Source organism: Schistocerca piceifrons, chromosome X (genome assembly GCF_021461385.2).
Source record: "Schistocerca piceifrons isolate TAMUIC-IGC-003096 chromosome X, iqSchPice1.1, whole genome shotgun sequence".
Lineage (NCBI taxonomy): Eukaryota > Metazoa > Arthropoda > Insecta > Orthoptera > Acrididae > Schistocerca > Schistocerca piceifrons.
In genome coordinates this window covers 283,058,103-283,085,820 of record NC_060149.1, presented here as the reverse complement: position 1 = coordinate 283,085,820, position 27,718 = coordinate 283,058,103, and the positions used below count along the sequence as shown (strand labels likewise).

Here is a 27,718-nt window from a genome sequence, read left to right as displayed (position 1 = left end):
GTTGTTCCCAAGGCATGCCGGTGCACGACGCACGCGCTCGTTGCGGTATGCGCGTGAACTACTAGTGTCTACAACAAAACGGACCTTACTTGAAAAACACGCCTCGTATATTATGTGGTACAAACTGTCGGCATACCGACAGACGCAGAAAGTATCACAGAGTTTCGCACTCAAGTTGTCACATAATTGTGACTCCTTAGTTTCATAATCGAAAAAAGTCTAACACACATATATGTCGATCAAATTATTGTAGGACTTTTGCAGCCTCATTATAGAGACGTGGTAACTCTATTTGAGAAAAGCAATGTAGACTCCTGACAGCTTTAACATAAAAGGATTTGTCATTAAAGCCTTGCAGGTCAGGCAGTTACAGGATCGCTTTCACCTGAAACGACAAACGGTCTCGAAAACAGCTCGAAAACAAATGTTTAGGAAATTATCCTTGTAATTCTTTCAAGGCCACAATGGATTCCTTAAACGTCGAGTTTTCTTTAACCTTAGGGAGCTTAGGGCACTGGACTGCGTTTGCCATAATGTGTCCCTCCCATAATGTAATTTTCTTTTTAAATGCATCCCCATCAAATCAGAAAAAGTTGTTTCACACGTTGCTGTGTCTTACTGTGGGCCGTGTGCAACCAAGTACACTTAAAATGCAACGTCTATTCCAGATGTTCTAATTTTCATTCGTGCACACCTTTTGCCTTCATAAATTCAATATCAACGAGTTTTATATCGAAAAATCGCTCCAGACATGCACATTGACTTAACCAACGTACTTTGCAATAATATACAGTCTCCATACTCTTCGTCCAGTTCCATATCAAGTTGTCGCAACTGACAGTGGGATAATGCGTGCGACTTCGGATTTTTACTGTTCATGTCACAAATTTGTTTAAGTGCTGCATGCCTGAAAATTTATCACGAAGAGCTTCTTGAAGTACTGAATTGCTCTTTCGTTGTCAACTAAATCTCTAAATTGTGTCTGCATGGTAATGTAATATCGTTTCGTAGCAAATTCGCAGTATCCGTCGCTTATGCAGCTGCATAATAGACACTGAGAATTCTCATTGCTCTCTTGTATCATTCTCATTCATTTTCAAAGGCTTGTGACGATAGATCGATAGACTGCCTCTTTTTGTGCGAACATCCACTGGACTTGTGAACGTCCTTCAACCACGAACAAACAGCGAATGGGAAACAGTGCTCACACCACGATTCTGCCGAGCTGAAGAGAGTTGTGCCGACCGAAAAACTACACACAGCAATACTAAATGAAATGGCGCACTGTGCCGTGGACTTCCGAGAAGGAACGACCAAAGCCAAGACAAGCAGAGTAGCGGTGCACATGCTGCCCCCATACCAGACCCGACCCAAACTGCTAATTCAAATGCCAGGATGGTTCCTTTGAAAAGTACACGGCCAATTTCTTTCCTCATTCTTTTACAGGCAGAGCTAGTGCCCTAGCACTAACGACTTAGATGACGACAGGACGTTAAACGCTATCTTCCATTTCTTTTTCCTTCCTTGGATCACAAAGACGGTCGCGTACAAAGATGACGATTGACAGACATAAAACATTGTCAGAAATGTAAATGTTAGATATATTGCAAAATGGACATCAGCATAACTAGAGGTTTTGCAAGATGTGATGTTAAACATGTTCTGTATCACTTACCACTTTATTGGGCTCTATACCCAGGTATTAACGTCATCTGTATTCCATTAATAGCATTTCGGAATAAACATTTCTGAAAATTCTCTCGTTGTAATATGAACAACATCCTATGCATTCTGCTGGGAAGGATCTTTGAATATACAACTAATACAGTTATTGTTTCTTACAATTTTTGTTAGTGAACAATCGGGGAGCATAAGTTACACAAAAATAAGCAGTTAACGAAAGACGGTTTTGCGTTCATGAATATTGTGAAAGTATGTAGTATGTTGGACATACCGTAAACATAGTATGTTGTAAATAAATGTAAATCATTAACGAGCTTTCTCGTAGATTCAATTCCATTGCATTCCAGCCTTGTGAAAACATTGTCATCCATGGTTCTGGGTAAATGACAGACATGATGTTGATGTCGTTGCCATCAAGTTACCTTTCTGAGGCGTTTGTGGAGCACACCTGCGGATACAGGGACATATCTGGATGCAGCTGATTAGATGTAATGTTTATACTGCTTATCATCAGTGATCGATGCTTCATCAGGTTACCTTCGACTGTAAACCTACGAGGTCTTCCATGTTAGTTGCCATTTATTCCGCGGAAGGGCGACTCTGAATATTCTTGGGAAGCCGTCCTACATTTGTTCAGAGTCTGGTGCTCCAGTTTCATTTTACCACCGTTACTCACTCGAACACCGCCTAAAGAACATTTTGTTTGCTCACATTCCAAAGCACTATGTATGCAGCCACACACAACTTATTTGCAGTGTGGCATAGACGGTTCTCCCGCTGTGAAATGCTACAGTCTGCTGAATTGTCACCTATCACGAAGGAATGCATGTAGGCATAATCACGACGGTCGTATTCTTAAACGCTGCTAGTGTTTTCGGTGAATTCAAAAGTTACCAAGGCGAATGTGTCCCTAGGTTAAAGCTGTAACCTAGTTGTTCCCAAACTTTTTGGTTCCTTACGTCCTTAGTATATCGTAACTTTTCCGTGGTGCCCTAAATCAAAACAATGGTCTATGTAGCAGCTGAATTGCACAACTGATGTGGTTAGGCCTGCAACCTTTTATGGCCCGAATGTTTAATCTTTCACTTTCACACTTCTTTTCTGTCATTATGATCGACTGGAAATTGTTTTAGTACAAAGAAAATCTGCAAAACATATTTTTGACGTTTATTTCAATTTCTTTTCAAAAAGATACTTGAAAGTCACGTCAGGTCACAATAGTACAGTCATCGAAAAACATTGCTTCATGAGAAGTGGTAGTAATAAAACAGTTTTTTTCTGATTGATACATACAAACATATTACATTGGAAGCGCTTTGAATCAGATCTTGAGTTTTATATCGCAGTTTTCAAGTCAATGGCCATTGATCTTCTTGTGCGAACGCACTCGCTATGGCCGAACTCGTACGGGACTTGGTAGATTAATCTGACACGAGTAGTGAGTATGATGGGCAAACATCTATTAGGCGCACTACGAATGTAGTGGTGTGGACACGTTGGGAATGTGGGTCTTGCGGGGAGCGTGCAAGGGATAAATCCCTGCAAGCACACTATCCCCTGTTCCCTCGGTGGCTCAGATGGGCAGTCAGCTTTCAGCCGTGATACCGTGCGACGGGCTCGGCGCGCCGGGCAGTGCTCCGCAGGTGTTGTTGTTTACCCGCTAGCGCGCGGTCGCGTCGTTGTATTGCCGTATAGTACCTGTACCGACCCGCCATGGCGTTCTCATATCTAAAAGCTACAATCAAACTAACGTTCAACGCATCTTACACGAGACCGAAGGCCCATGAAATTGAACGGTTTCTACGAGACATCATGCACATAGAACCTCAAGAACTGATAGGCATTCATCTGTCTATTGTAACCAGCACAGTGTACCTCAAACTGATTGACGAAGCAGCCTGCGACAGATTACTCCTACGATCTGCAAACGGCTTTCGCTTCTGTCACGCAGACGGTAATGTGAGCGTGGTAGGAGTTGACCATGCTGGTCTGGGGGTGCGTACCGCGCTCATCTTTGAACTACCGTTCGAAGTTCCTGCCACCTTAGTCGTTGATGCGCTGCGGCCATACGGCACAGTTCTGAGCCACACAGAGGAGAAATGGAACACATTCGAAACGTACCCTGTCCTTAACGGGGTACGACAAGTGCGCATAGAACTTAAGAAGCACGTTCCATCATATACTTTCCTTGGTGGCTGCCGCGCAATTGTTATATATGATGGACAACCGAGGACCTGCTCGGGCTGCGGCCAGGAGGGCCACGTTAAAACTGAGTGCCTGCAGCGTCGCCTCGTTCAGGTGCCCCGCAATGAAGTTCCCCAACGATCCACTATGACCTCTCTCCCGCTAACATATGTGGGGGCGGCACGACATGATGTGATGGATGGTCAAAACCTGCTACCTCCTCAAGCCGCTGCCAGCTCCGTTGGAGAGTCAGCGCCGTCGACGACGCCGCAGCCCAACGGTGTAGAGGTTCCTACAGCCTCTGCCAACCGCAGCGTCGTGGGCACCCAGCCACCGTCACTGTCGGGATCGGACACAGGGATTCCTAGCGACCGAGACTGTGTCGAGCCCCGCCCTCCAGTGGATGTCGAATCTCGGACCCGAAAGCAAAAACCACCCAAGCGACACAAGAAGAGGCGATTGTCAGTTGAAGAACAGGACAGGGATGTGAAGCCGGCGGAAGACATCGACTTCGTTGACTCGTCCAAAACTGCAACGGACTCCAGTGGCATCATTCACCAGAAGGTGCCTAAAGACAAGGAACACTCTCCTAAATTTGGTGGCCCAGAAAACGAGACGCATTGCGTCGACTCCCAAAATGTGGGCTCCTGTGAAAGCGACCAGCCACCAATGACATCACAATCGTCTCTTGGTGATTGGGCAGACGATATGGAGGCAGATGATTCACAGCAAACATCGATATCTCCACCAGAGCCCATGGCTGACATTGAGCCCGGAGGGCTCTGCCAGTCAGGGACTCATACGGCACAGTAAAGCACAGCATGCAGATGGATGGAGATGGATGGCTGTGTGGTGTGTGAGATCAAAGTGGGCTTGCACCGGCACACTGCCTCCGCCACTTGATATGTCTCAGTCATACCGTGTGGGAACAGTCAATGTAAATGGTGTCCACTCCACTGTCAAGACCCGCATGTTACACGACATGATCAGAGCGGCAGACTTGGACATTGCCCTTCTCCAGGAGGTCCGTCCCGAGCTGCGTTTAGACCTATATGGCTACACCACCTACAGCCTACCCTTAGGTGATGGCGCAGGAGGAACGGCCATCCTTCTCCGAGATGGCATAGACGCGACGGACGTGACGTACTTGCCGAACGGGCGAGGCATCGCACTCACACTTGGCGCAGTCCGCCTCATTAACGTCTACGTTCCCTCCGGTAATTCGCACCGTGGTGACAGGCATGTCTTCTAATCGGAGGAGGTAGCCCCACTTTTGCAAGGAAATATGGACCATTACATAGTGGGCGGCGATTTTAACAGTGTTCTACGGCCCGAGGACCAGATACCGCATTACGTCCCATGCCCGGCTCTACAAGCATTGATACGTGACCTCGCGCTCCACGACACATGGCTCTTACATCATGGGACCCAGAGTGGATATACGCACTTCACCAGCCATTCTGCCAGTCGTCTGTACCGGATATACGTCTCGCGTGGCCTCCGCACAGCAACCCGTGATGCAGAACTCTGGCCGACGGCCTTCACGGACCATCTAGCGTACATCTGCACTGTCACCTTACCCCGACAACTCACAAGACGCAGCAAGGGCCCGTGGACGCTGAACGTCTCCCTCTTTCGCGAGGAAGCGTGTCGGCGAGCAGTCACTGACACGTGGCGTCGATGTATCAGGCGCCTGCCCATGTATGCTTCCACGTTGCTGTGGTGGTTGGGATGTGTCAAACCCGCACTCCGAAAGACCTTGATGGCCTACGGGCGTGACAGATCGAACTGGCAAAGGGCAACATCGGAATTTTACTATACAGCGTTACGTGAGCTGGCGACGCAACCGCCGTCTCCCGAACGTCAGATGTCCGTACAATGCATCAAAGCTCGTCTACTCCGCATCAGGACAGAGCAGCTAGAAGGTGTCCGCATCCGTGCGCGAGTGCAAGACTGTATCCCCAACGAAACGGCGTCAGTCTATCACATTGTGCGCGAGAGGCGCCACCGCAAACGTCAGCTCATTACGGCGGTAAACACGGAGGAGGGCGGCCGCGCAGTGACACAAACATACATCGCGCACACGTTTGCCAGACACCATGGGACCTTGTACATGGAAGATGCGCGAAATGTACGTGATTATGACGAGCTGTTGCACGATTTTCCCGCCCCTCGGGACGTGGCACCCGATGATAGTCTGCTGTTGCCCATTACACCCAACGAGCTGACATCGGCCTTGGCGCGCGGAGCACCGAACAAGTCGCCTGGACCGGACGGTTTACCCCTGGAATTCTACTGCACTTTTTACGACCTTATGGGCGACAAGTGGCTCCAAATGTTTCAAGACCTGATCCGATCTGATTTCACTGTCCTCACAGAATTCACAGAAGGAATCTTGATCCCAGTACCGAAACCGAATGGTGGTTGTAGGTGGCAGGACTTTCGCCCACTCACACTCCTCAACAACGACTACAAGATCTTCGCCCGTACGTTCTCGCTTCCCGCGCCCGGGTTCCCGGGTTCGATTCCCGGCGGGGTCAGGGATTTTCTCTGCCTCGTGATGACTGGGTGTTGTGTGATGTCCTTAGGTTAGTTAGGTTTAAGTAGTTCTAAGTTCTAGGGGACTGATGACCATAGCTGTTAAGTCCCGTAGTGCTCAGAGCCATTTGAATCTTCGCCCGTATCCTCCGCGCGCGTCTCCACACCGCTATCGGGAAAGCCATCCACACCGATCAGACATGTTTAGATGGTGTCAGCAACATTCATACGGTTTTAGGAGCATACCGCAACGTAACTGCTTTGACGGCGACCTGCAAAATACGAGGAGCCCTTGTCGCCGTAGATTTTGACCACGCATTCGACCGAGTCGACCACGGCTTCTTACGCGCAGTTTTGCAACACATGGGCCTCTCTCCGGAGTCTGCATAGGTGGTCCTTCGACTGGTCCACGGAGAGCGCTCCCGCATGATGCTCAACGGTTATCAGTCTGGTCACATTGTTGTTGGACGGTCAGTGCGACAAAGGTGCCCCCTGTCGGGTATAATATTTGCTGCAGCGCTTGAACCAGCTTTACATGGTCTACGACAGCGATTAACTGGTATCTCCTTGCGGGACGTGACCTTTCGTTGTGGTGCAGTCGCCGATAACGTGGTGTTCCTGGCCAGATCAGAGGATGAAATGCATATGGCGCTACAGTGGCTACGCCAGTACGAGGCGGTCGCTGGGAGCGTCATCAACGTGAAGAAGACAAAATACATGGATGTCGGAGGGGGGCTTTCCCACACAACGGCGGTGCCCTTTGACAAGGTGCCCGTACTCAAGTGTTTAGGAGTGCAATTTTATAGCAATGTCCGCCGCACGGCGGCGGCTAAGTACCGCCGGCTCCTACACCAGACACGTGCTCTGCTGCAGGACAACAAACTGCGTCGCTTGGATATTCTCCTCAGAACACGTTATGTCAACACATATCTTGTCTCAAAACTGAACTGTTTTGCGCATATCCTTCCCTTGACGGCTACGATGACCGACAGATTTCAAGCAGCATATGGACATTTCGTAAGCACCGGTCTGGTTTTTAAAGTCCGATACGCCACCCTGACACTATGCGTCGCACATGGACCTCTGCCCACGCCACTCTGACGGGCACCCTGATAGCGGAAGTGGCACCACACTCTCTGCATCCCCCGGTTTCTGTAGGTCACATTTCACCGGCACTCACCCACATCAGACAGTTCTTGATTGACTTCAGCTACTTACGATCAGAACTTCCGACGACACGAAAGCCCAGCACAAAGGACTATTATCGCCTCTATCAACAGCGGCAACCTGTAAATACGGTCGCTCACAGACATCCTGAAGTTGCCTGGAACACGGTGTGGCGAGCGGTACACACGCCTTTTCTACCTACGACGGTGAGTTCATTGTGGTACGTGGTTGTGAATGGGAAGTTCGCTACTCGTCAGAGGCTACATTCCATACATCTGACGGACGACTCCTTGTGTCCGACATGCTCAGTCGTTGACTCGGATGCACACCGTCTGACTTTTGCCGCGACAAGCGAGTGCTGGCTACTGACACTGCGCATGCTGGCGTTACTCTTGCGGCGATTGCCGGAGTCTATCTCCCCTGATGAGGTATTGCGCCCCGACGGCGTATACTTTCCATCAACCAGAACGAACGCCGTTAACTGGCTATAAGGCATGGCCGTTCACTACATATTTTGCGATGCTCCCAAAGGCACACTCGACTTTTGGTCCCTATTGATGACGACACATGCAGCTTTCAGCCGCCACCCGAAGTACAGAACTCGTTTCGCAAATTATTTAGGTTCATTATTTGCGGATCCTCCTGCTCACTGGAGCGTTCCGGGTATGAGACGCTGAAAAAGAAGAAGAATCCTGTAGCATATTAATCCTCTACGGACGGAATAGGGGGGAAACCTTCCCAACAGACGAGAAGACGACTCGGACGCTCGGCTACGGCAGTTGTAGGATGTTTCTTTGTAATGAAACAAAAATATATCTATAAATACAATACAAAATGAAAATTTAAAAAAAATTAAAAATGTTCTAAAATTTAAAGAAATAAATAAATAAAACAACATCGACAAACCCACTGCATCCTCTTCCTGATCCTTCGATCCTCGACCTCGAACACGTTGCTTGGACGTGGCGGCGAGATGGCCAGGCTTCGTGTGTCGACCCCTGCCCTACCCATCGTCCTGCTCCTGCAGCGGTTCATTAAAAAAAAAAAAAAATGGGTAGAGCGTCTGCCATATAAGCAGGAGATCCCGGGTTCGAGTCCCTGTCCGGGCACACATTTTCAACATGTCCCCAACGAAGTATATCAACGCCTGTTTGCAGCTAGGGCGTCCATTTAATTATCATTACATTCTAGCAAAGCTGCATGGTCAACAACGGTAACTGTTCTTTCGGGAACAGATACTACCGTCATATATACGTAAATTTTAAACAGTACTTAATATTTTCTGCTTATAAAGAAGTATTAACACGAACGGACGTAGCACACAATAGTGTAAAAGTAAGATGATTCGTTTATCACGAGTAGCACTCGGAATGAAGCACAAAATGTCCACGTTGCAACTGCACGATCCCATACAGCGCGAGTACTGCGTACGTTGAAATTCGAATTTCTCTGGCGCCACATACTTGTATAATACATCGAAGAAATTTTTGCAATGTGTTTACAGCGTACCAACTAAGATTAAACGGAACACTGCAATCATTTCGGGCTTCAAACAACGGAGAATATTATATACTCTCGTTATCGAAGAGCGAATTGGAATTCCTGCCAGATCGCAAAAGGGTCAAAAAATAACGATAACTGACACACGTATTTTAATATCACAAACAACTCATTGAAAATATTTGTCATTAAAATTATTAATCGGAACGATGAACTTGTAGTTCACTACACAACCTCATATCTCGGAATCAGATTGGATACAACTTCCCTCATTTCTTGTTTCGTGTTAATTTTGGAACAGTATTTTCTTTTCATTGCAGTAACCACCTAATATACAGATTCGCACAAATAGGATGATAAGCACATAATAAACGTTCATTGAGCTTTACCATTTAGCAGCGCACATTCATATTTCATTGATATCGAAAATTCGTTAATGTCCGCGCTGTCCAATTTTGTCTTCAATGTACTGCCACTAGACAACTCGATAAGTTTTTGTTCTTCTAAGGAAATACGTTCAGATGGAGTTTCGGCTCTAAGCCGCTTTTGAATCCACGAGACTCTTTCTATGTTGTCTACGCGAAGGTATTTTCCGAACCATTTGATAAACTGTGATAGGGGATCATCAAAACAAATTTTACACGACAAGACAAATCACATTCAATCGAGTAGCTAAGTATAGAGGACGGCGTTCTCATAGCTTTTGACGACATTCCTCCAACCGACAAGCCACCGCACAGACGGAAAGAATCACAGGAAAGTGATCGGTATTTCCATTACGCGCATGATTGCTATTACGTGGATCAGAACTTCACAGTACATTCGTTACAAATACCTGCTTAAGTGAGTTAATGGGTTTTTATTTGTCTTCTTTGTACCTGTTACCGTTTCAAAATCTGACTAATACTGGAATGTTTACGCACCCCACAATTTGGGAACCACCGTTGTAACTGGTAGGCTGTGAGCGTGCCACAATGCTTGTGTTGGTGAGCTGTTCCATGTACGTGACCTGACCTGAAACAACACCGATTTTTCTGATCAGACACACAATTGCTGATTTTTTTATGACCTGGCCATTACGTTACTGTACTCACTACAATTTTAGCAGCATATGTCAACAACGGCACACATCAGAGTGGTATGGTTTGCTCTGAATCATTTCTGCCTCCCCTGACGCTATAGTTTGCTCTCAGGTGCGCTGTACGCTTCACTAAACAACGTTTGAGTATCCGACGGCCACGTTCTTAGGCGAAGTAAGAATGCTTATCTTGTTGCGTACCAGCGGTTTCAGTACCGTTCATCCACAACTGATAATACTAGCACAGCTGGTTGTGCCTTCAACGTTTAGCATATTCAAGGAGACCTTCCACTTCCACGATTCTCATTTGCAGCTGCCAGGTCAATGCGTTGCGCCCAACCCAAAGCCACTGAAGTTACCCAGTTTCCCTACACATAGGACATGATTCGGTCAATCAATTTTTCTGTATCCGCAGCACCTATTACACTTATTTCGCAGCTTGTAGCATGCCGTTCAAGTGACCTATGGATACTCATCCTCATGGGAAAATAGCAAGCACAAATTTCTGTTGGATCGACGTATTTTACTCGATCATCAGATGAGTATATCGTATTAGACGATGATCATATGAAGTAGACGTTTTCGTATAACTCAGAGTGGCTGACGTAGGATTTGGTTTAAGCTGTCAGCAAGATATTAAAAAATAAAATGAATATTTCACTTTTTTGTTTATGTCTTGTCTATTTTAACGAGTCTTGTATCAGAGTTCGTATTCAGTAATATAGTGAATAAAATCGCCGACGAGAAACATTTTTCGGGGAGATGCTTACGTGTTATTTTGTGGCGCTGTGGGGGTCGTGCAGGCTGGTAAATCTAGTGCGTTCCCTCAATCTCTCCGAAAGATGATGAATGTCACATACGTTGCACGTACTTGGACGTGAATGATCGAGATGGTAAAGTGGAAGTTCGAAAACGTAGCTCCAAACGGCTTTTCCAGTGTAGCTGACCTATCCTAACTTGGCAATGGTACGGGCCAACATCAGGAGTAAAAAGCCGAGACCCGTCGTTTCCGCACAAAATGAGGTTTTAGAAATAATCTTCTTTCTTCTTCACATTGAGTCCCGAGAGGAACCCAGAACATCGGCACAACGAAAACGCCCATGTTCAAATAAACGTGTTGACATCAAGCGGCAAATTAAGTAACCTCCACTTCGAAAATTAATGTGGAGTTGCGCATCTGGTATTTATTAGCTCTGGTATGAAACGCTTGTGAGAAATGAGAAGCTGTTGCTTTGTGCCTTGTCCTCCGTGATGAGCAGAGACACGTCCTCGGCGCTGTTGGGCGACTTCCAGCTGCCGGCGCTTTATTCTTGCATCCCGGCGCCTCATGTGTCAGATGGCGTATATCAAGATGGCATTCGCCTCTCACAGCTGGTTGTGCCTTCAGCGTTTAGCATCCTACCCACAAAACTGCCAGGAAGATGGGACCGTTTCTCCAGCCCTAAAAAGAACGAGAAGCCCGTAGCCACAGCTTTTATCCACAACGAACTCTTGCCTGTTGAATGAGTGAGGTGGCCCGCAAGAATTACAAGTACCGTAGATGCGCCAGTAACCGAAACTGTGGTCCTGCGTTTACCTAACCATCTCCTTCGGAACATTTATTGATGATTCGTGAAATACACCACAGCACGCCATTCCTCCATGCATCCGCAAATGCGTTAGTGCTGCGTCTCTAACTTCAATTACACAAAGGAGACTTCAAATGAACTGTAAATTAATGGTGCAATAACAGTGTGTAGCTCATCTCCTTATGCTCCTTCTCGTCGAGGAGAAAATGTAGATTATGCCATAATTTGTTACAAGCACATGACAGAGAGTGTGAAGTTGCTGCTATGTCTTCGAAATAAACAAGTCAACCCTCAGTCATGAAGATATTGAAAATTGTACTCTTCTCTTTATTTAAAGCCGATAGTGGAACTGAAGTCGAGTATAGTATTTCACTTCGAATAACCAGTAGCCTCTGCAGGGAACATGACTTCTTTCATTAACTAGTGGCTCACTTGGAGAAGGATGGACGTAGGTACTGACAGTTACCTTATTGTAGAAATCATTCCAGCACCAGTGACTCAGAGAAACCTCGAAAAATCTGGATCAGAGTGGGTGATAGGTGCTTAAATTTCGCTTGAAACTTAACCACTAATCCATCGTGTTTTGTGTGGAACTGGTATACACTGTATCCCTCAATACCTCAATAAAGAAACAATGATAGACAAATTAAAATACCAAGTTCCAGCAAAATCACGTGCGAAATATGGCAGCAACAGCGGTCTACAAGATCTCCGTAACCTCATCTCTGTCACTTTATGTCATTACCTTATTCAGTGCACCACCTCAGGACCTATCCGTAATCACTTCTGCTGAATTGCATGGTTTTCTTCATTTGGATTTTTACGAGACATTGATATAATGAAACATTTGTGCCTCATAAAAGCAAATGTTGCCGCTTCCTATTACAAGAAGCATACATAATCCATTACATGAATCTACAACTGCATAGGTGTAACCTTATTCATCTGTGGGAACATGGGGAAACATGCAATATAGAGTATGCCCACCACGATTTACAATATATTGCTGAATTCCACGAGGCATTAAGTCCCTCGACGGAAAGATTAAGTCGGTCTCTCTTCCTAGTAGCTGGTCACTAATGCTTACGACAACCACTGCAGCGCGATTCACCTCTAAAAATAGCGTTGTACCATGCTTCGATACTGAAGAACTATCCACGGCGACACCATCAGTCTCTTCATAGGTAGTCCTTTGTCACCCTTGGTGGCCAACTTCTTTATGGAGGACATCGAGGAAAAGGCGCTGGTATCTGCTAGCTTGAAGCCCACAGTATTTTAGAGGTATGTTGATGACTCCTTTGTAGAGTGCACCCATGGTAATGTGCAGATACATTAAAAGAATTTTTAAATCATCTCAGTTGCATTCATAGACAAATTCAGTTCCAATGGAAATCGAAAAAACATGGATGCCTTCCATGTATGGATGTTTTGGCACGACGCAAAGATGATGGCACTTTGGGACATGCAGAATATCGCAAACCGACCCATACGGATTTAAATTTACGTGCAAATAGCTGCTACCGTCCTTCGCAGACGGTGAGTGTTCTCAGAACACTGCTACACAAAGCATGCGGCATTTCTGACTAGAGCAATCTGGAAGACAGCCTCTACACCTGAGAAGAGTTTTTGAAGCCAACGAGTATTCTCCATAGCAGATTGGTAAGGCACAACGAATGAAACCAACCCTGGGCATAATGATTGTAGAAGAAGGTACGGAAAGTTTAAAATCCATGACTTTTCTGCCATACGTGGGAAGCCTATCGTCAGAAATAAGACGGATTCCCAGCAGACACGAAGTGAAAGTGATTTTTCGCCCTCCACCAAAGACAGCAGCACTCCTGAGTTCCGTTACAGATGATTTGGTGCTGCGGAAGCCTGGGGTTACGTCGTTAAAGGATTGACCCTTCATGTGAATTTCTGTACTTTGTCATTTTGTGATACGTTCATATTGTTAACACCATGTCTCGTCCCCCTTGATGTTTTTTTCTTTTCAGAAAATTTTTTTCTGTTTTTTGCATAGCAGTCAAGTGCCGGTAGGCGTCCGTGCGTCAAAAATTGTTATTGCTATTAACTTGTAGTCTGTGCAAAGTAATGTACGGAGAGTTCTCGCTCTGCTCCCTGTTGGATGTTTCGGCACAAGTTCTATTATCCTTGGATCTGCAGACTATGGGGTAGCTTCCTGTTGCCGGTCATATCTTTTGTGGCTTCGAAAAATTCAGTACCTGTGATCCGCCAATATTTTGTGTAAAATTCGTTTGCTATCCCATCAGTGCCGGGCTTCTGTTTCTTGGCATGTTTTTGATCACCGTTTTCAGTTTGTCTTCTATCGCCACAGATTCCATCAATGAATTTATGGTTTTGTCACTTAACTTGCGTTCGCAATTGTTGTTTGAAACTGTAGTGAGTTTCGTGTCGTCACCTTGGCGGTACCTGTAAAGCACCTTGAAATGGTTTCTTGTTGCCGGAAGGTGTGGTGATTTGCTTATCGTTGCGTGTTCGACAGCTGTTATAAAAATGGTTCAAATGGCTCTGAGCACTATGGGACTTAACATCTGTGGTCATCAGTCCCCTAGAACTTAGAACTACTTAAACCTAACTAATCTAAGGACATCACACACATCCATGCCCGAGCCAGGATTCGAACATGCGACGTAGCGGTCACGCGGTTCCAGACTGAAGCGCCTAGAACCGCACGGCCACACCGACCGGCCCAGCTGTTATATTTTCTGCAAATCTTTCCTCCTTTTTTTGATCTCTTGCTAAATGATAGCGACTCCACTTTTCATCGGGGTGACATTTGCGGTCTTTGGACCTAACAGTATTCCCTTTCAGTCTGTCTGTCTGCCTGTCATTCGAATACTTTCTGTTTGAGCGTCAACAGTTCCGCTATTTCATCATCCTCATCATCATCTATTTGCTTTTGTATTTCCCGTAAGGTGCTGTAATAAAAATCGATGGTATCTTGCTTTTCCCCATGTAATTGATGCGAAGCAATTTTTAAAAATCTTAAAATGTCTGGTTTGGCTCTTTTCTCTCACCACTCCCTGTTTCTACAAATCCGTTTCATTCTTTTCCAGCTGGGGAATTCAACACCGAAGTTTTCTTCAGTACGTTTGTCATCAAGGATGCTCGTGTTTGGATTCCAACAGCTCTTAGCATATGGGATCGGTCTCGCAAATCCTTTGACTTTAATTAGAACTGCTAATTTAAGAGTGTGTTTATATGCGAACTTCGTAAGTTTGTGCTATTCTGTTTTTCTGCCATTATGTTTCTTTCTCACTTTATAACCATTGGTTCTTGTAATTCAAAGCCAAAATAAAAAAAATAGAACTGCATGGTGATCAGTCATATTTAGCTGTATGACTTCATATCCGTCTACTTCGATATCTCCGAAACATAAAACCCATCCGGTCGGGGTGCTGCGTTTGAGGTTGTGTAGGTGTAATGAAGTGTAGTGAGTGTCAAAAGTGGCAACTGACAATGAATAATGAAAATTGTGAAGTTATTCACATGAGTACTAAAAGAAATCCGCTAAATCTCGATTACGCGATAAGTCACACAAACCTGCAGGCTGTAAATTCAACTAAATACTTAGGGATTACAATTACAAATAACCTAAATTGGAACGATCACGTAGATAGTGTTGTGGGTAGAGCAAACCAAAGACTGCGATTTATTGGCAGAGCACTTAAGAGGTGCGACAGGTCTACTAAAGAGACTGCTTACACCACGCTTGTCCACCCTATTCTGGAGTACTGCTGTGCGGTGTGGGATCCGCATCAGGTGGGGCTGGCGGATGACGTCGAAAAAGTTCAAAGAAAGGAAGCTCGTTTTGTATTATAGCTAAATAGGGGAGATAGTGCCACAGACATGACACGTGAATTGGAGTGGCAATCATTAAAACAAAGACTTTTCCGTTGCGACGGTATCTTCTCATGAAATTTCAATCATCAGTTTTCTTCTCCGATTGCGAAAATATTCTGTTGGCACCCACCTGCATAAGGAGAAATGATCATCACGATAAAAATAAGAGAAATCAGGGCTCGGTCAGAAAAATTTAAGTGCTCGTTTTTCCCGCATGCCGTTCAAGAGTGGAACGGTAAAGAGGCAGCTTGAAGGTGGTCATTGAACCCTCTGCCACGCACTTTATTGTGAATAGCAGAGTAATCACGAAGACGTAGACGTAGCCGTCTGGATGTTAGACTTTTCGACTATGTCTTTTACGTACCGAGCGAGGTGAGACCGATGACCTCGCTGTCTGGTCTCCTCCCCCAAACAATCCAATCCAATCCTATGTCTTCTGCACTGACAGCAGCTGTTTACATCTCGTAGGGGTTCACAGATTAGAGTGTTACCCTCGGTATCCATGGCTCGTAGTACACAATTAAAGTCACCCCAAGTATCAGTCCATTATGGAAGTTTCTTCAATAATAGGTGAGATTTTTCCGGAGAAAAGTTTGTCGGACCCCTTCTTGTTCGATCCGGACGGAGCATCCGCATTTCAAGAATAATATCACCGATGACTCCTTTTATCACCGGGCTGTCGGGATGAAATTCAAGTTGACTCATTTCTAGGTCTCTCTTTGTTAAGGCTACACAACCGCGTCCATTTTCTCCCACATTATTGTAGATGTTATATGCGGCTACGGAAAATATTTTGACATACTACTTCTTGCAGAAATGTGACATCGACATCATTATTTTTTAGTATTTACCTACAACTTCCCATTTGGGCGGGGTGATAATACCTGAGTTGTTGAGTGTTAGGATCGTAATAAATCTATCGTTTTTCATATATGAAATAACTTGACAGTCAGGGTATAAGTTTCCAGTTCTGATTACAGTTTGTACCAAATCCCGTCAGCACTTCTTTCTGCGACACAGGTGGTGACTACAGGGTCTCTGTCATCCTGCGTCAACTTTTCATTACTTCATGTAGCTGAGTAGAAGTAAGGATTCATCCGCTGGGTCCGGTGGGTTTCCTACCCAGCATACATTATGCTCCCCAGCCGTTTGTTGCAGCTCTTGGAAGTCAGTGAGATCCAACACAGAGACTGGTACGATTTCATCGTCCTTCTTCTCTTTTGTGTGTTTTTTAGTATTCGAGACGGAAGCTCGCATTTCATTCCTCAGCTTTTTCGTTGATTACCTTGTCTGGTTTGAACAAGATACTGTTGCTGCTTTGTACTTTCGCAATAAAGATTTTGAAGATTGTCGCAGTGTATGTGAAGATTCATATCTGCATCAAATTCCCGCGGTTTGTCCAGCATGGTGCCTTCTTCTGTCCAAGATTTGTTGTCGCAATTAGTTTCTACTTTTTCGTAACAACATTTGCCACTGTTTCTCAATTGTTCTTTGCTTTCGTGAACACTTGCTACCACCTCAACATTCTCTCCCACTTCCACTGTCCACTGTCCACTTCCACGGCCTGATCTTCTTCGTTCTGTGCATTGTCAGTTACACTGACTGCGTCCTCCGTCGATTATTTAACAGTTATTTCCTGCTGTGACACTCTTCATTCCGTTGCCTTGCCCTTGAGCGATAGTTTCACTAGTCTGCCACCTCCACATGCTCGCCCCCTTCCATACACACATTTTGATGTCCATCATCAAGGGTGTCACCTGTGACTCTGACAGCATCTTTTACGGTTGAGTTACTTTTATTATCAATGTTATTGCTCTCTATTCAGACCTATTGCTGGTCAGAGGTGAATGTCATAATTTCCTCATTGACATTTCTCCCATTTCCAGGTCCTGAAGTACCCACAGTGGGGCTAGACCGAACTGGCAGAGCAGTTGCATATTTCACCGTTTCTGATTGACTGTTTACAACAATCTTGCCTCAGTTGTTCTTTTGAACTGCATATGGACCATACGCGGGCTTTGTTTTCATACACGTCATATGCCCTACGACCGCATACAGTCACGTGAGAGGGTTTGTGTTTTTGTAATTCTACTTAACTATTCTATTGTCATTGAGCCTGCCATGCCAAAATTATTCTCACCACGTGTCTTCTCTGACACCGTAAACTGTGCCGTGTAAACTAAGCATTTCTCTGATCTTTTAGAGCGGAACTTCGAACGGTAAATTACAGATTCCCAAAGATAGCAAGGCAAGACCTACGTGTTATGACACTGTGCTGAGAGACCCATCATTGTGCTTCAGTTTTACACTACCATTGTTGGTCCTGACTGTTCACAAAGGTAATTCTTCATACATTTTGCACATACGCTATTCACAATATTCTCAATTTGAATACCCAATACTTCCACATCAAGCAACTTTACATACTCAATCATCTATTTCCAAACAGCGAGAGGGGTAGGCCATTCGGTGTGCCATTCAAAACCCAATATCAAGATTTCTGTCCTCTAGGAGGACGTAATAATCACACTTCCCCGCAACACAAACGATGCTCTGCAGTAAACAAACGCTCTGCTGCCCACAGCCGCAGCGGAATTGTGCACGCCACGAAAGCCGAACAGAGAACTCGCCACACGCCCTGTCGAAAAGAATTGACCTTACATTACTCTGAGGTGACAAAAGTCATGGGATAGTAGTATCACGTACACCAGATGTAAAACGGCAGTGCATCGGCGGAGCTGTCATTCGTACTCAGGTGATCAATGTGAACAGGTGTATGACTTGATTATGGCCGCAATACTGGACAGGCTCTGAATGCGAGGTGGTAGTTGGAGCTAGACGCATGGGACATTCCATTTCAGATATCTTTAGTGTATTCAGTATTGTGAGACCCACAGTGTCCAGAGTGTGCCGAGAATACCACGTTTCAGGCATTACCTTTCACCATGGACAACCCAGTGGCCAACGGCCTTCACTTAACGACCGAGAATAGTGGCGTTTGCGTAGAGTTGTCAGTGCTAACAGACAAGCAACTCTGCGCGAAATAACCGCAGAAATCAATGTGAGACATACGACCAACGTATCCGTTACGTCGGTGCGGCGAAATTTGGCATTAATGGGCCATGGCAGCAGACGACCTACGCGAATGCCTTTGCTAACAGCACATCGCCTGCAGCGCCTCTCCTGGGCTAGTGACCATATCGGCTGGATCCTAGACTACTGGAAAACCGTGACCTGGTCAGATGAGTCACGACTTCGGTTATAAGATCTGATGGTAGGGTTCATTTGTGACGGAGACCCCACAAAGCCATTGAGCCAAGTTATCAACAAGACCCTGTGCAGGCTGGTGGTGACTCCATAATGGTGTGGTCTGTGTTCGCGTGGAATGGACTGGGTCCTCTGGTCCAACTGAGCTACTTGGAGACCATTTGCAGCCGTTCATGGATTTCATGTCCCAAACAGCGATGGATGACAACGCACCATGTTACCGGGCCAAAATTGTTCGCGATTGGTTTGAAGAACAGTCTGGATAATTCGAGCGAATGATTTGGCCACCCAGATCGCGCGACATGAATCCCACCGAGTATTTGCGCGACATAATCTAAAGGTCAGTTCGTGCACGAAACTCTGCACCGTCAACACTTTCGTAATTATGGACGGATGTAGAGGCAGCATAGCTCAATATTTCTGTAAGGGACTGCCAACAACTTGTTGAGTCCATGCCACGCCAAGCAAAAGGACGTTTGACACAATATTAGGAGGTATCCCATGACCTCTGTCACTTAAGTGTAGCATATTAAAGATGGTCGGATTTTCTCGAGTCTTTTTGCAACCTGCTCGAACTGCTTTTGATGACTGACATTTGAGTTCTGAACTTCATGTACCATAAATATAAAGAAATACAAAATTCCGATTGTTACTTGTATCTTGATGCCGAGTAAAAATCGTGTAAGGTCATTATAGCCGTAGAACTATCAGTTTATAATTTTATAGTTCATTTACCTAGCCCAGTCAATGAACATGGAAAACAAAGCCACACTAACGGAAAAATTTCGTGTACTATATAAAAGATACACAAAAGATATCATAATGATCGACGAAAATCTTGTGTATCAACTACATTGTAATACAGGCGACGTCTTTTATCGTAACTAAATACTTAAAACCGACTTCACAATGATTAGTTGACTGCGGAAGTGTTTATTATGTATTAGCCTGAAATAAACTATAAGATCGGTGTATGAAGCTAAATAAACAACAGAACAACTTGTTCCAGCGACTTTAAAATTTCAGATACCTCTACATGAAACGATTGAGTTCCCAAGTGAAAAACACTGTAAAATATGTTTTTTCTGAGATCCAAATGGGGTAAGATTTGTGGCATAAGTAGAAAGAGCTCCCTGTACAACAAAAAGTGTGTCATTGCCTTCTTAACTAATCACCAAGTAAGGTACTTAGCATTATGAAATTTCAAAATGACCATTGATTTAAAGTAAAATTTTAGGAAGTAAAATACGTTTTATAACAAATAACAACCACTAAATTGACGATATGCTTCTAACACATTAAATGATATCTTGTTATTCTACATCAACATTAGTACTCCGCAAGCCACCTGAAGTTGTGTGGCGGAGGGTACTAACCGTACCATTAACCGATTTCCCCTTCTATGTTCTACTCGTGAATGGCGCGTGGGAGGAATGACTGTCGGTAAGCCTCTCTATTAGCTCTGATTCCTCTAATTTCCTCGTCGCGGTCGTGGTTAGCAGTTTCAAGCACTATATTCGTTCTCATATAGCTACATTTCATTTATAGGACGAAATATAGATGACGTCATAGAGCAATAATCAATTACTGGAAATGGAAATGAAAAGCACTGCAACGGATGAGGACCCATGTATGCGAAGTGGACTGGTGGTACCTATAAAACTGTGTTGAGTTCCATTGCTCATAAATTACGAGCACTTCGTAGTGATATAGACACATGAACGGAGTGGCTTGTACCTTAAGTGGCAAAATATAGGGTTTTTAGTAGAACTGTGCTCGTACTTGTCTTGCAGTGATGGTCGCATACGTTTTATTCGTTGCCACGTTACCGAAATTTTTCAGTTTTAGTTGCTACAACGTTACCAAAGCTCTTCAGTTCAGTTTAGCGGATAAATTTCTAATTTAGTTTTCTGGGGTGCTATTGAATACACCCACGCGCTGTAGTCACTTTGAATAACAGCCGCTACATTAGGGATTTCTGGAGCCTGAGTTACTGCCCCTCTTTCATGCCATGTTACGCCGTCAATCGATCTTCGAAGTCTTCAAAATGCCCAGCCACATGTGACGAGAGATTTGCAAACCTCCTTCGAGAAGCGACAAATGCTACTGTTACCCTGATCTCAGCTTTCGCCTGGCGTGTCGCCCTGCGAACGCTTCTGGCTTACGTTTGGTCGGCAACATGTTCTTCACAGTCCCGTACCACGAAACTCTTGTGACACACTACAGCGAATTCTCAGAGTCAAATATCTTGCGCAGTTCTGTAATCCCAATTATTTCAATCGTATAATTCATCTGCGGTGTTCCGAAATTCCCTGATGTTATCTTGCGCAGTTCTCTAATCCCAATTATTTCAATCGTATAATTCATCTGCGGTGTTCCGAAATTCCCTGATGTTCATGTGTGCCACCTGTAGTTCCGAGCACATTTCGCTCTTGTTTACTGCAGTCCAAACGCAAAAAGATATCGTTTTCTGTGATATGAGTCCACTCCATGGATGAAAACGGTTAAACAAAAAATGGACTGCTAAGCTATGTTCTGAATTACAAGTAACATTCCGCCGTGTTCGGTGATCAGCTTATTCTGGCAAAGCGAGAACAAATCACTGCTTTTTTCGGTTGTTGCACGTTTATTAAGATGTTTCTGTGACATGTAGGCGGGCTGCCAGGGGCGCCATGCAACGTCTTCGCTCGGAAAATAAAAATCTGGGCAAGCAGATGGCTCGTCGGCTAAAATTAGTACACGAATTGACGGCTTCGGTGATATCATAGTCGTATTTCTGTAAGATTGTTATGAATGGATAAAAGTAGCCAGGCGACCTAATGGTGTGGCTTCAATCGTCTGGTGCTAGCCAGCTGCAGACTGCAGATTAAGAGCCTCGGCTGTAAGATGGCCGCCGCGTGGGTGTGTCTTGTTTGTGTGTTCTTGTTTACAAAAGCCTGCGAGAAAACATTGCATAATTTTATACTATGAATGACTGCTATCTGTCTCGAAAGGATAACATAACTTTGGTATCCATCTGATAGGAAGAAATAATTTTTTGTCCTAATCGCGTATGAGCAGACGCTGCTAAGCATGCAGTACAATTTATTGTATATGATCACTGCGCGAATTTTGTAGTTCTAAAATGAACTATATTTTAACACACATGGTACATGCAATACATTCCCAAAATACACAGACGGAAAAAAACAGTAACACCAAAAATTATTAATGTAAAGTAATAAAAATTCGGGAATACAATTGTCTAGGTAACATAATCAAGCCATTATCATTGCAAGATCACAGGTTAATCTAAGCACGAGATAATCCTTTGATAATGTGAATTGCTAGCACATTAATAACTGGTGTAACCACCAGAATGTAGGAAACAAGCGTGCAACAGTGCATGCGCTGGATGTCAGTTTGAGGGCCGGAGTTCCCTGCGTGTTGCTCTTGGTCGGTAGATACAGGGACGGTTAATGTTGGTTGTGGATGACGCTGGAGTTGTTGGGTTACAACACGGGTATGTGGTCGAGCGTTATCCTGTTAGAAAACACCCCCTTTAATTCTGTTCATGAATGGCACCACAACTGGACAATGCACCAGACTGTCGTACTAAGTTGCAGTCAGGGTGCGTGGGATAACCACGTGAGTGCTGCTGCTGTTATACGAAGCCGCACAGCAGACCGTAGCTCCAGGTGTAGGTCCAGTGTGTCTAGCGCGCAGACAGGTCTACATCTACATCTACATCCATACTCCGCAAGCCACCTGACGGTGTGTGGCGGAGAGTACCTTGAGTACCTCTCTCGGTTCTCCCTTCTATTCCAGTCTCGTATTGTTCATGGAAAGAAGGATTGTCGGTATGCCTCTTTGTGGGCTCTAATCTCTCTGATTTTACCCTCATGGTCTCTTCGCGAGATATACGTAGGAGGGAGCAATATACTGCTTGACTCCACGGTGAAGGTATGTTCTCGAAACTTCATCATAGGCCCGTACCGAGCTACTGAGCGTCTCTCCTGCAGAGTCTTCCCTTGGAGTTTATCTATCATCTACGTAACGCTTTCGCGATTACTAAATGATTCTGTAACGAATCGCGCTGCTCTGCGTTGGATCTTCTCTATCTCTTCTATCAACCCTATATAATACGTCGCTGCAAGAAGGGGGGCAAGTTCCTTAGCGTACTCTGTGTAAAATCGAACCGGTATCCCATCAGGTCCAGCGGCCTTTCCTCTTTTGAGCGATTTTAATTGTTTTTCAATCCCTCTGTGATGTATTTAGACATCTACCATTTTGTCATCTGTGCGACAATCAAGAGAAGGAACTACAGTGCAGTCTTCCTCTGTAAAACAGCTTCGGAAAAAGACATTTAGTATTTCGGCCTTCAGTCTGTCATCCTCTGTTTCAGTACCATTTTGGTCACAGAGCGTCTGGACATTTTGTTTTGATCCACCTATCGCTTTGACATAAGACCAAAATTTCTTCGGATTTTCTGCCAAGTCAGTACATAGAACTTTACTTTCGAATTCATTGAACGCCTCTCGCAAAGCCCTCCTCACACTACATTTCGCTTCGCGTAATTTTTGTTTCTCTGCAAGGCTTTGGCTATGTTTATGTTTGCAGTGAAGTTCCCTTTGCTTCCGCAGCAGTTTTCTAACTCGGTTGTTGTACCACGGTGGCTCTTTTCCATCTCTTACGATCTTGCTTGGCACATACTCATCTAACGCATATTGTACGATGGTTTTGATCTTTGTCCACTGATCCTCAACACTATCTGTACTTGAGACAAAACTTTTGTGTTGAGCCGTCAGGTACTCTGAAATCTGCTTTTTGTCACTTTTGCTAAACAGAAAAATCTTCCTCCTTTTTTTAATATTTCTGTTTACGGCTGAAATCATCGATGCAGTAACCGCTTTATGATCGCTGATTCCATGTTCTGCGTTAACTTTTTCAAATAGTTCGGGTCTGTTTGTCACCAGAAGGTCTAATATGTTATTGCCACGAGTCGGTTCTCTGTTTAACTGCTCAAGGTAGTTTTCAGATAAAGCACTTAAAAATATTTCACTGGATTCTTTGTTCCTGCCACTCGTTATGAACGTTTGAGTCTCCCAGTCTATATCCGGCAAATTAAAATCTCCACTCAGAACTATAACATGGTGGGGAAATCTACTCGAAATATTTTCCAAATAATCCTTCAGGTGCTCAGCCACAACAGCTGCTGAGCCAGGGGGCCTATAGAGACATCCAATTACCATGTCTGAGCCTACTTTAACCGTGACCTTCACCCAAATTATTTTGGTTGCTGGCTCTGAACTGGCCTCTTTCTAACCAACACACGACCATCACTGGCAAAGAGGCAGAACCAGCTTTCATCAGAAAACACAACAGACCTCCAATCTGCCCTCGAATGAGCTCTCACTAGACACCAACTAAGTCACAAATGGCGGTGGTTTGGGGCAGTGGAATGCACGTTACAGGGCATCTGGCTTGGTGGTGACCTTCAAGTAATCGATTTGTAACTATGTCACTGTGGTGCCAACTGCTGCTCAGATTCCTGCTGTAGATGCAGTAAGATTCGCCAGAGCCCCACGCCGAGCACGATGATCATCCCTCTAGATAGTGCCACGTGGCCGTCCGGGGCCCTATCTGCTTGCGACCGTTCATTCTCATGACCACTACTGCCAGCAAACTCAAACAGTGGTTACATACCTACTAAGTCTTTCTGCAGTATCGCAGAACGAACATCCAGCTTCTCGCAGCCCTATTACACAACCGCGTTCAAACTCAGTGAGGTGTTGATAATGGCGTCTTTGTCTCCTTAAACGCATTCTTGACAAACATCAGGTCACCACGGCGAGTCTCAAAGGTAAGTAACGTTCACTATCGTTACAGCGTGTCGTTGAGCAAACCTTGTTTGCATCCTCATAGTGGCGCTACTAGCGCCACTCTTATGCTTTGGGCGCGAAGTTTGTAGAAATTTCGCTTATGTCGCACAGCTTCCTCTTGGTGTTGTGATATTTTTTTTCTCGTCAGTGTATTTACCGACGAACCGACGAAGGTCGCGCAGTGGTAGGACAGTGGACTTGCCTTCTGGAGAACGTCGGTTCTAATTCCCGACTGGATTTTTCCTAAATCGCCGAAGGCAAATGCTGGAATTGTTTCTTTGAAAAGGACACGTCCGGTTACCTTCTCCCATCCATCTACAATCCGAGCTTGCTCTCCTTCTCCGATGAATTTTATGGTTTATTTAACTGTCGACGGTCCTCAGCTAATTTATCAGACTGTAGAAATAACCTTTTAAAAATGTTTTTCTTGGTATTGCGCAACCCTTACCTTCGCTAGCAGCACGTCCCAAACGCTGTCCGAACAGACGTAACTCCAAAACGTAACGACGTGTTGCATTGATATTTCGTTCGACTTTTGTTCGAGAGGAAAAAGATTCCACTTTTACTCTGACCACTCTGAATTGGGTTTTCCGTCAGTAAGAGAAGTCACATCATTTCTGGCGAATGCTGCAAGATTCCTTCTCGATTTGTTCTCGAGTTTTCCTCCCGCCTCCAGTTACGTCTAAGCGACGATAAACTCTAACAAATGAAAGGTAATGAAAAATGGATAACAATGATTATAAATTACTGTTTCGAAAACTGTACTTTAAGCCTTAGCTTTCGATTCTTTAAAAAAATTCTGTTTTATTTTCTCACACAACTACAATTATGTTTGCAGGTGACTAGTTTCCAATGTCTCAAACGCCTATCTTCAGACATAAAGCTAAACATTAAGACTTGTATATAATTTGCGTTGTGAGGAGTAAAATTCCCTTAATATTATCAAATAATGAGACAACAAAATTATCATGTCCGGTTGATTCACATTGACAACACATGGTTCTCCTGCACATCAAATGCATATGAGAATATTATCTCTTCACTTTATAGTATACTATATGTATTTTATATGTGGCATCTCAAATCATGAAGACGTTTTAAGTTTTTAATTTTAGATCCGAAGAGCGCCGTTTGAGATGGGTAATTATGGTTGTATCGGAAAATTAAAATAAAAATATATTATTTTAGCTATCATTGTTGCGTCTGAAAACTGAAATAAAAACGTATTAATTAATTTAGCTTTCACGACAGTCTCCAGACGATATAAAGACAATATCGTACTTTGTTTCGATTTTGTTCTTACTATTTATAACATCTTCTAATATTCTGACAAGTCATTATTTCCAATTATGTGGCGTAGAAGATCACCAGGTATTTATATTTCCTTCAGAAGAAAGAAAAAAATGATGGATATCATTTTAGTGTAGGAAATGTTCAAACCATATCATACTGTTGCTTCTGTAAATGACGGTAGCCTATAGATTTTGACTTCCTGTTGATCCTAGACATCACAGAAACGGCATTAGCTAGACAAGTCTACTACAGGTCATCGGTTGTGACGTTGACTTCAGGTGAATGCCCGTATGATAACTCTAACAACCAACAACCTACATTCTGTTTCTATTACCACCCTTTGCAACTGAGCTATTCACTTTGAAGTTTGTAAGACTGCAGTCTACAATTTATGTACACTAGAATGGAACTGTATGATTATGGAAATACTAATGTAGCCTGATAGGAACGCTTATATCCTCTGGGTACAGTGTGGAAGTCAAGTGACATTACTCCAATACAACGGTAAGTTCGTGAATCTTAGGTCCCATCTTATCGCCTAAGGTGACCGATTACGAAGTCGCGACTATACACGGAGCTGCAAACTGGGACCACAACAAACGTGTCATAATGTTTTATATACCTTAACACATACGTTTCATAATCTTCCTCATATTTCCCAGCGTTGGTCCCGCAATGCAGCCGGGTCCGGTGTTGAGACTCCCTGTCTCCACTTAACGCGATCTTGTGCTTCATCAGGGTAGAGACCAACTACCTTTAAGTCTGTGTGGAAGGTATCTAGTCACCGTTACCTCCGCTCCACATTGGTCGCATTCCATCGGCTTTCAGTGAAAACCAGCGTTTTGCTATTGTATCTTGGTCTCTTCGAAGTACGTGTCATTACCACCGTAGACGGTTTTCGCTCATTTTCTCGATGATAGGTGCCACTCCTTACCGCCTGCGTAATTTGTCATTGGTCATGATCGCGCAGTGTCAGGTCACATGTCCAACGAAGCATTTTGGTTTCCATTATATCATGTCGCTGATCTGCTTCTTTTATTGTGGGCAAGCATTCACCACCGTACACGGTACCTGGGCAGATTAGCAGTATAAACCGTCACAAAATATTGCACGCATTTATGTCGTTGGTCGGTCAAGCTTTGTTTCGATTATTTTTAGAAAATTAACAGTGTACACATAGTCGACAAGAAGGTTGTTCAAATTCCCTTTTTCGTTTAATGAACATTAATCTGTGGAAAATTTCGCAGGTCTGTTGTGCAGCCTTGTGCTTTCCATGTTTGGCAGTGCCATCGGCTGGCGGCTGGGGCTCCAGGCTGTGACGGGAGCCGTCTTCCTCACGTTCTTCCTCGGCACGTTCTACCGGTCGGCGTCGCTGTACCACCCGCAGCGCAGGGCCATCCTCCACCTCAAGAACCAGAAGCGCAAAATCAAGGACAAGAGCAAGGTGGACGACCGGCCACCGTTCTTTGATTTCAGCACGCTGCGCAGCAAAACAGTGCGCATCCTGCTCATCTCCACCGGAATCAGCTCCTTTGGCATCAACACACCCATCTTCTATCTCGTAAGTACAAGTACAGACTTCGCAAGGCCCAGCATTAGACACTTCCTAACGACGATCATCAAGAACCACTATTCTGGGTTTGGACATACACCACGGCAAATGAGCGAAAAAAGCACTTTCCTTAAAATAAAGAATAATAATGTTTGTTGTTAAA

The 27,718-nt window shown here is 44.6% G+C and overlaps 1 protein-coding gene across 1 annotated transcript in view; it reads left to right on the top strand.

Annotated features, from left to right (window-relative positions):
* Positions 1-27,718, top strand: part of LOC124722312 (monocarboxylate transporter 2-like) — a 130,222-nt gene that overhangs the window by 50,520 nt on the left and 51,984 nt on the right. Inside the window, exon 4 of the mRNA XM_047247492.1 lies at positions 27,288-27,564. Coding sequence (XP_047103448.1) covers positions 27,288-27,564 — 277 coding nt within the window. The remainder of the gene's footprint in view (positions 1-27,287; positions 27,565-27,718) is intronic.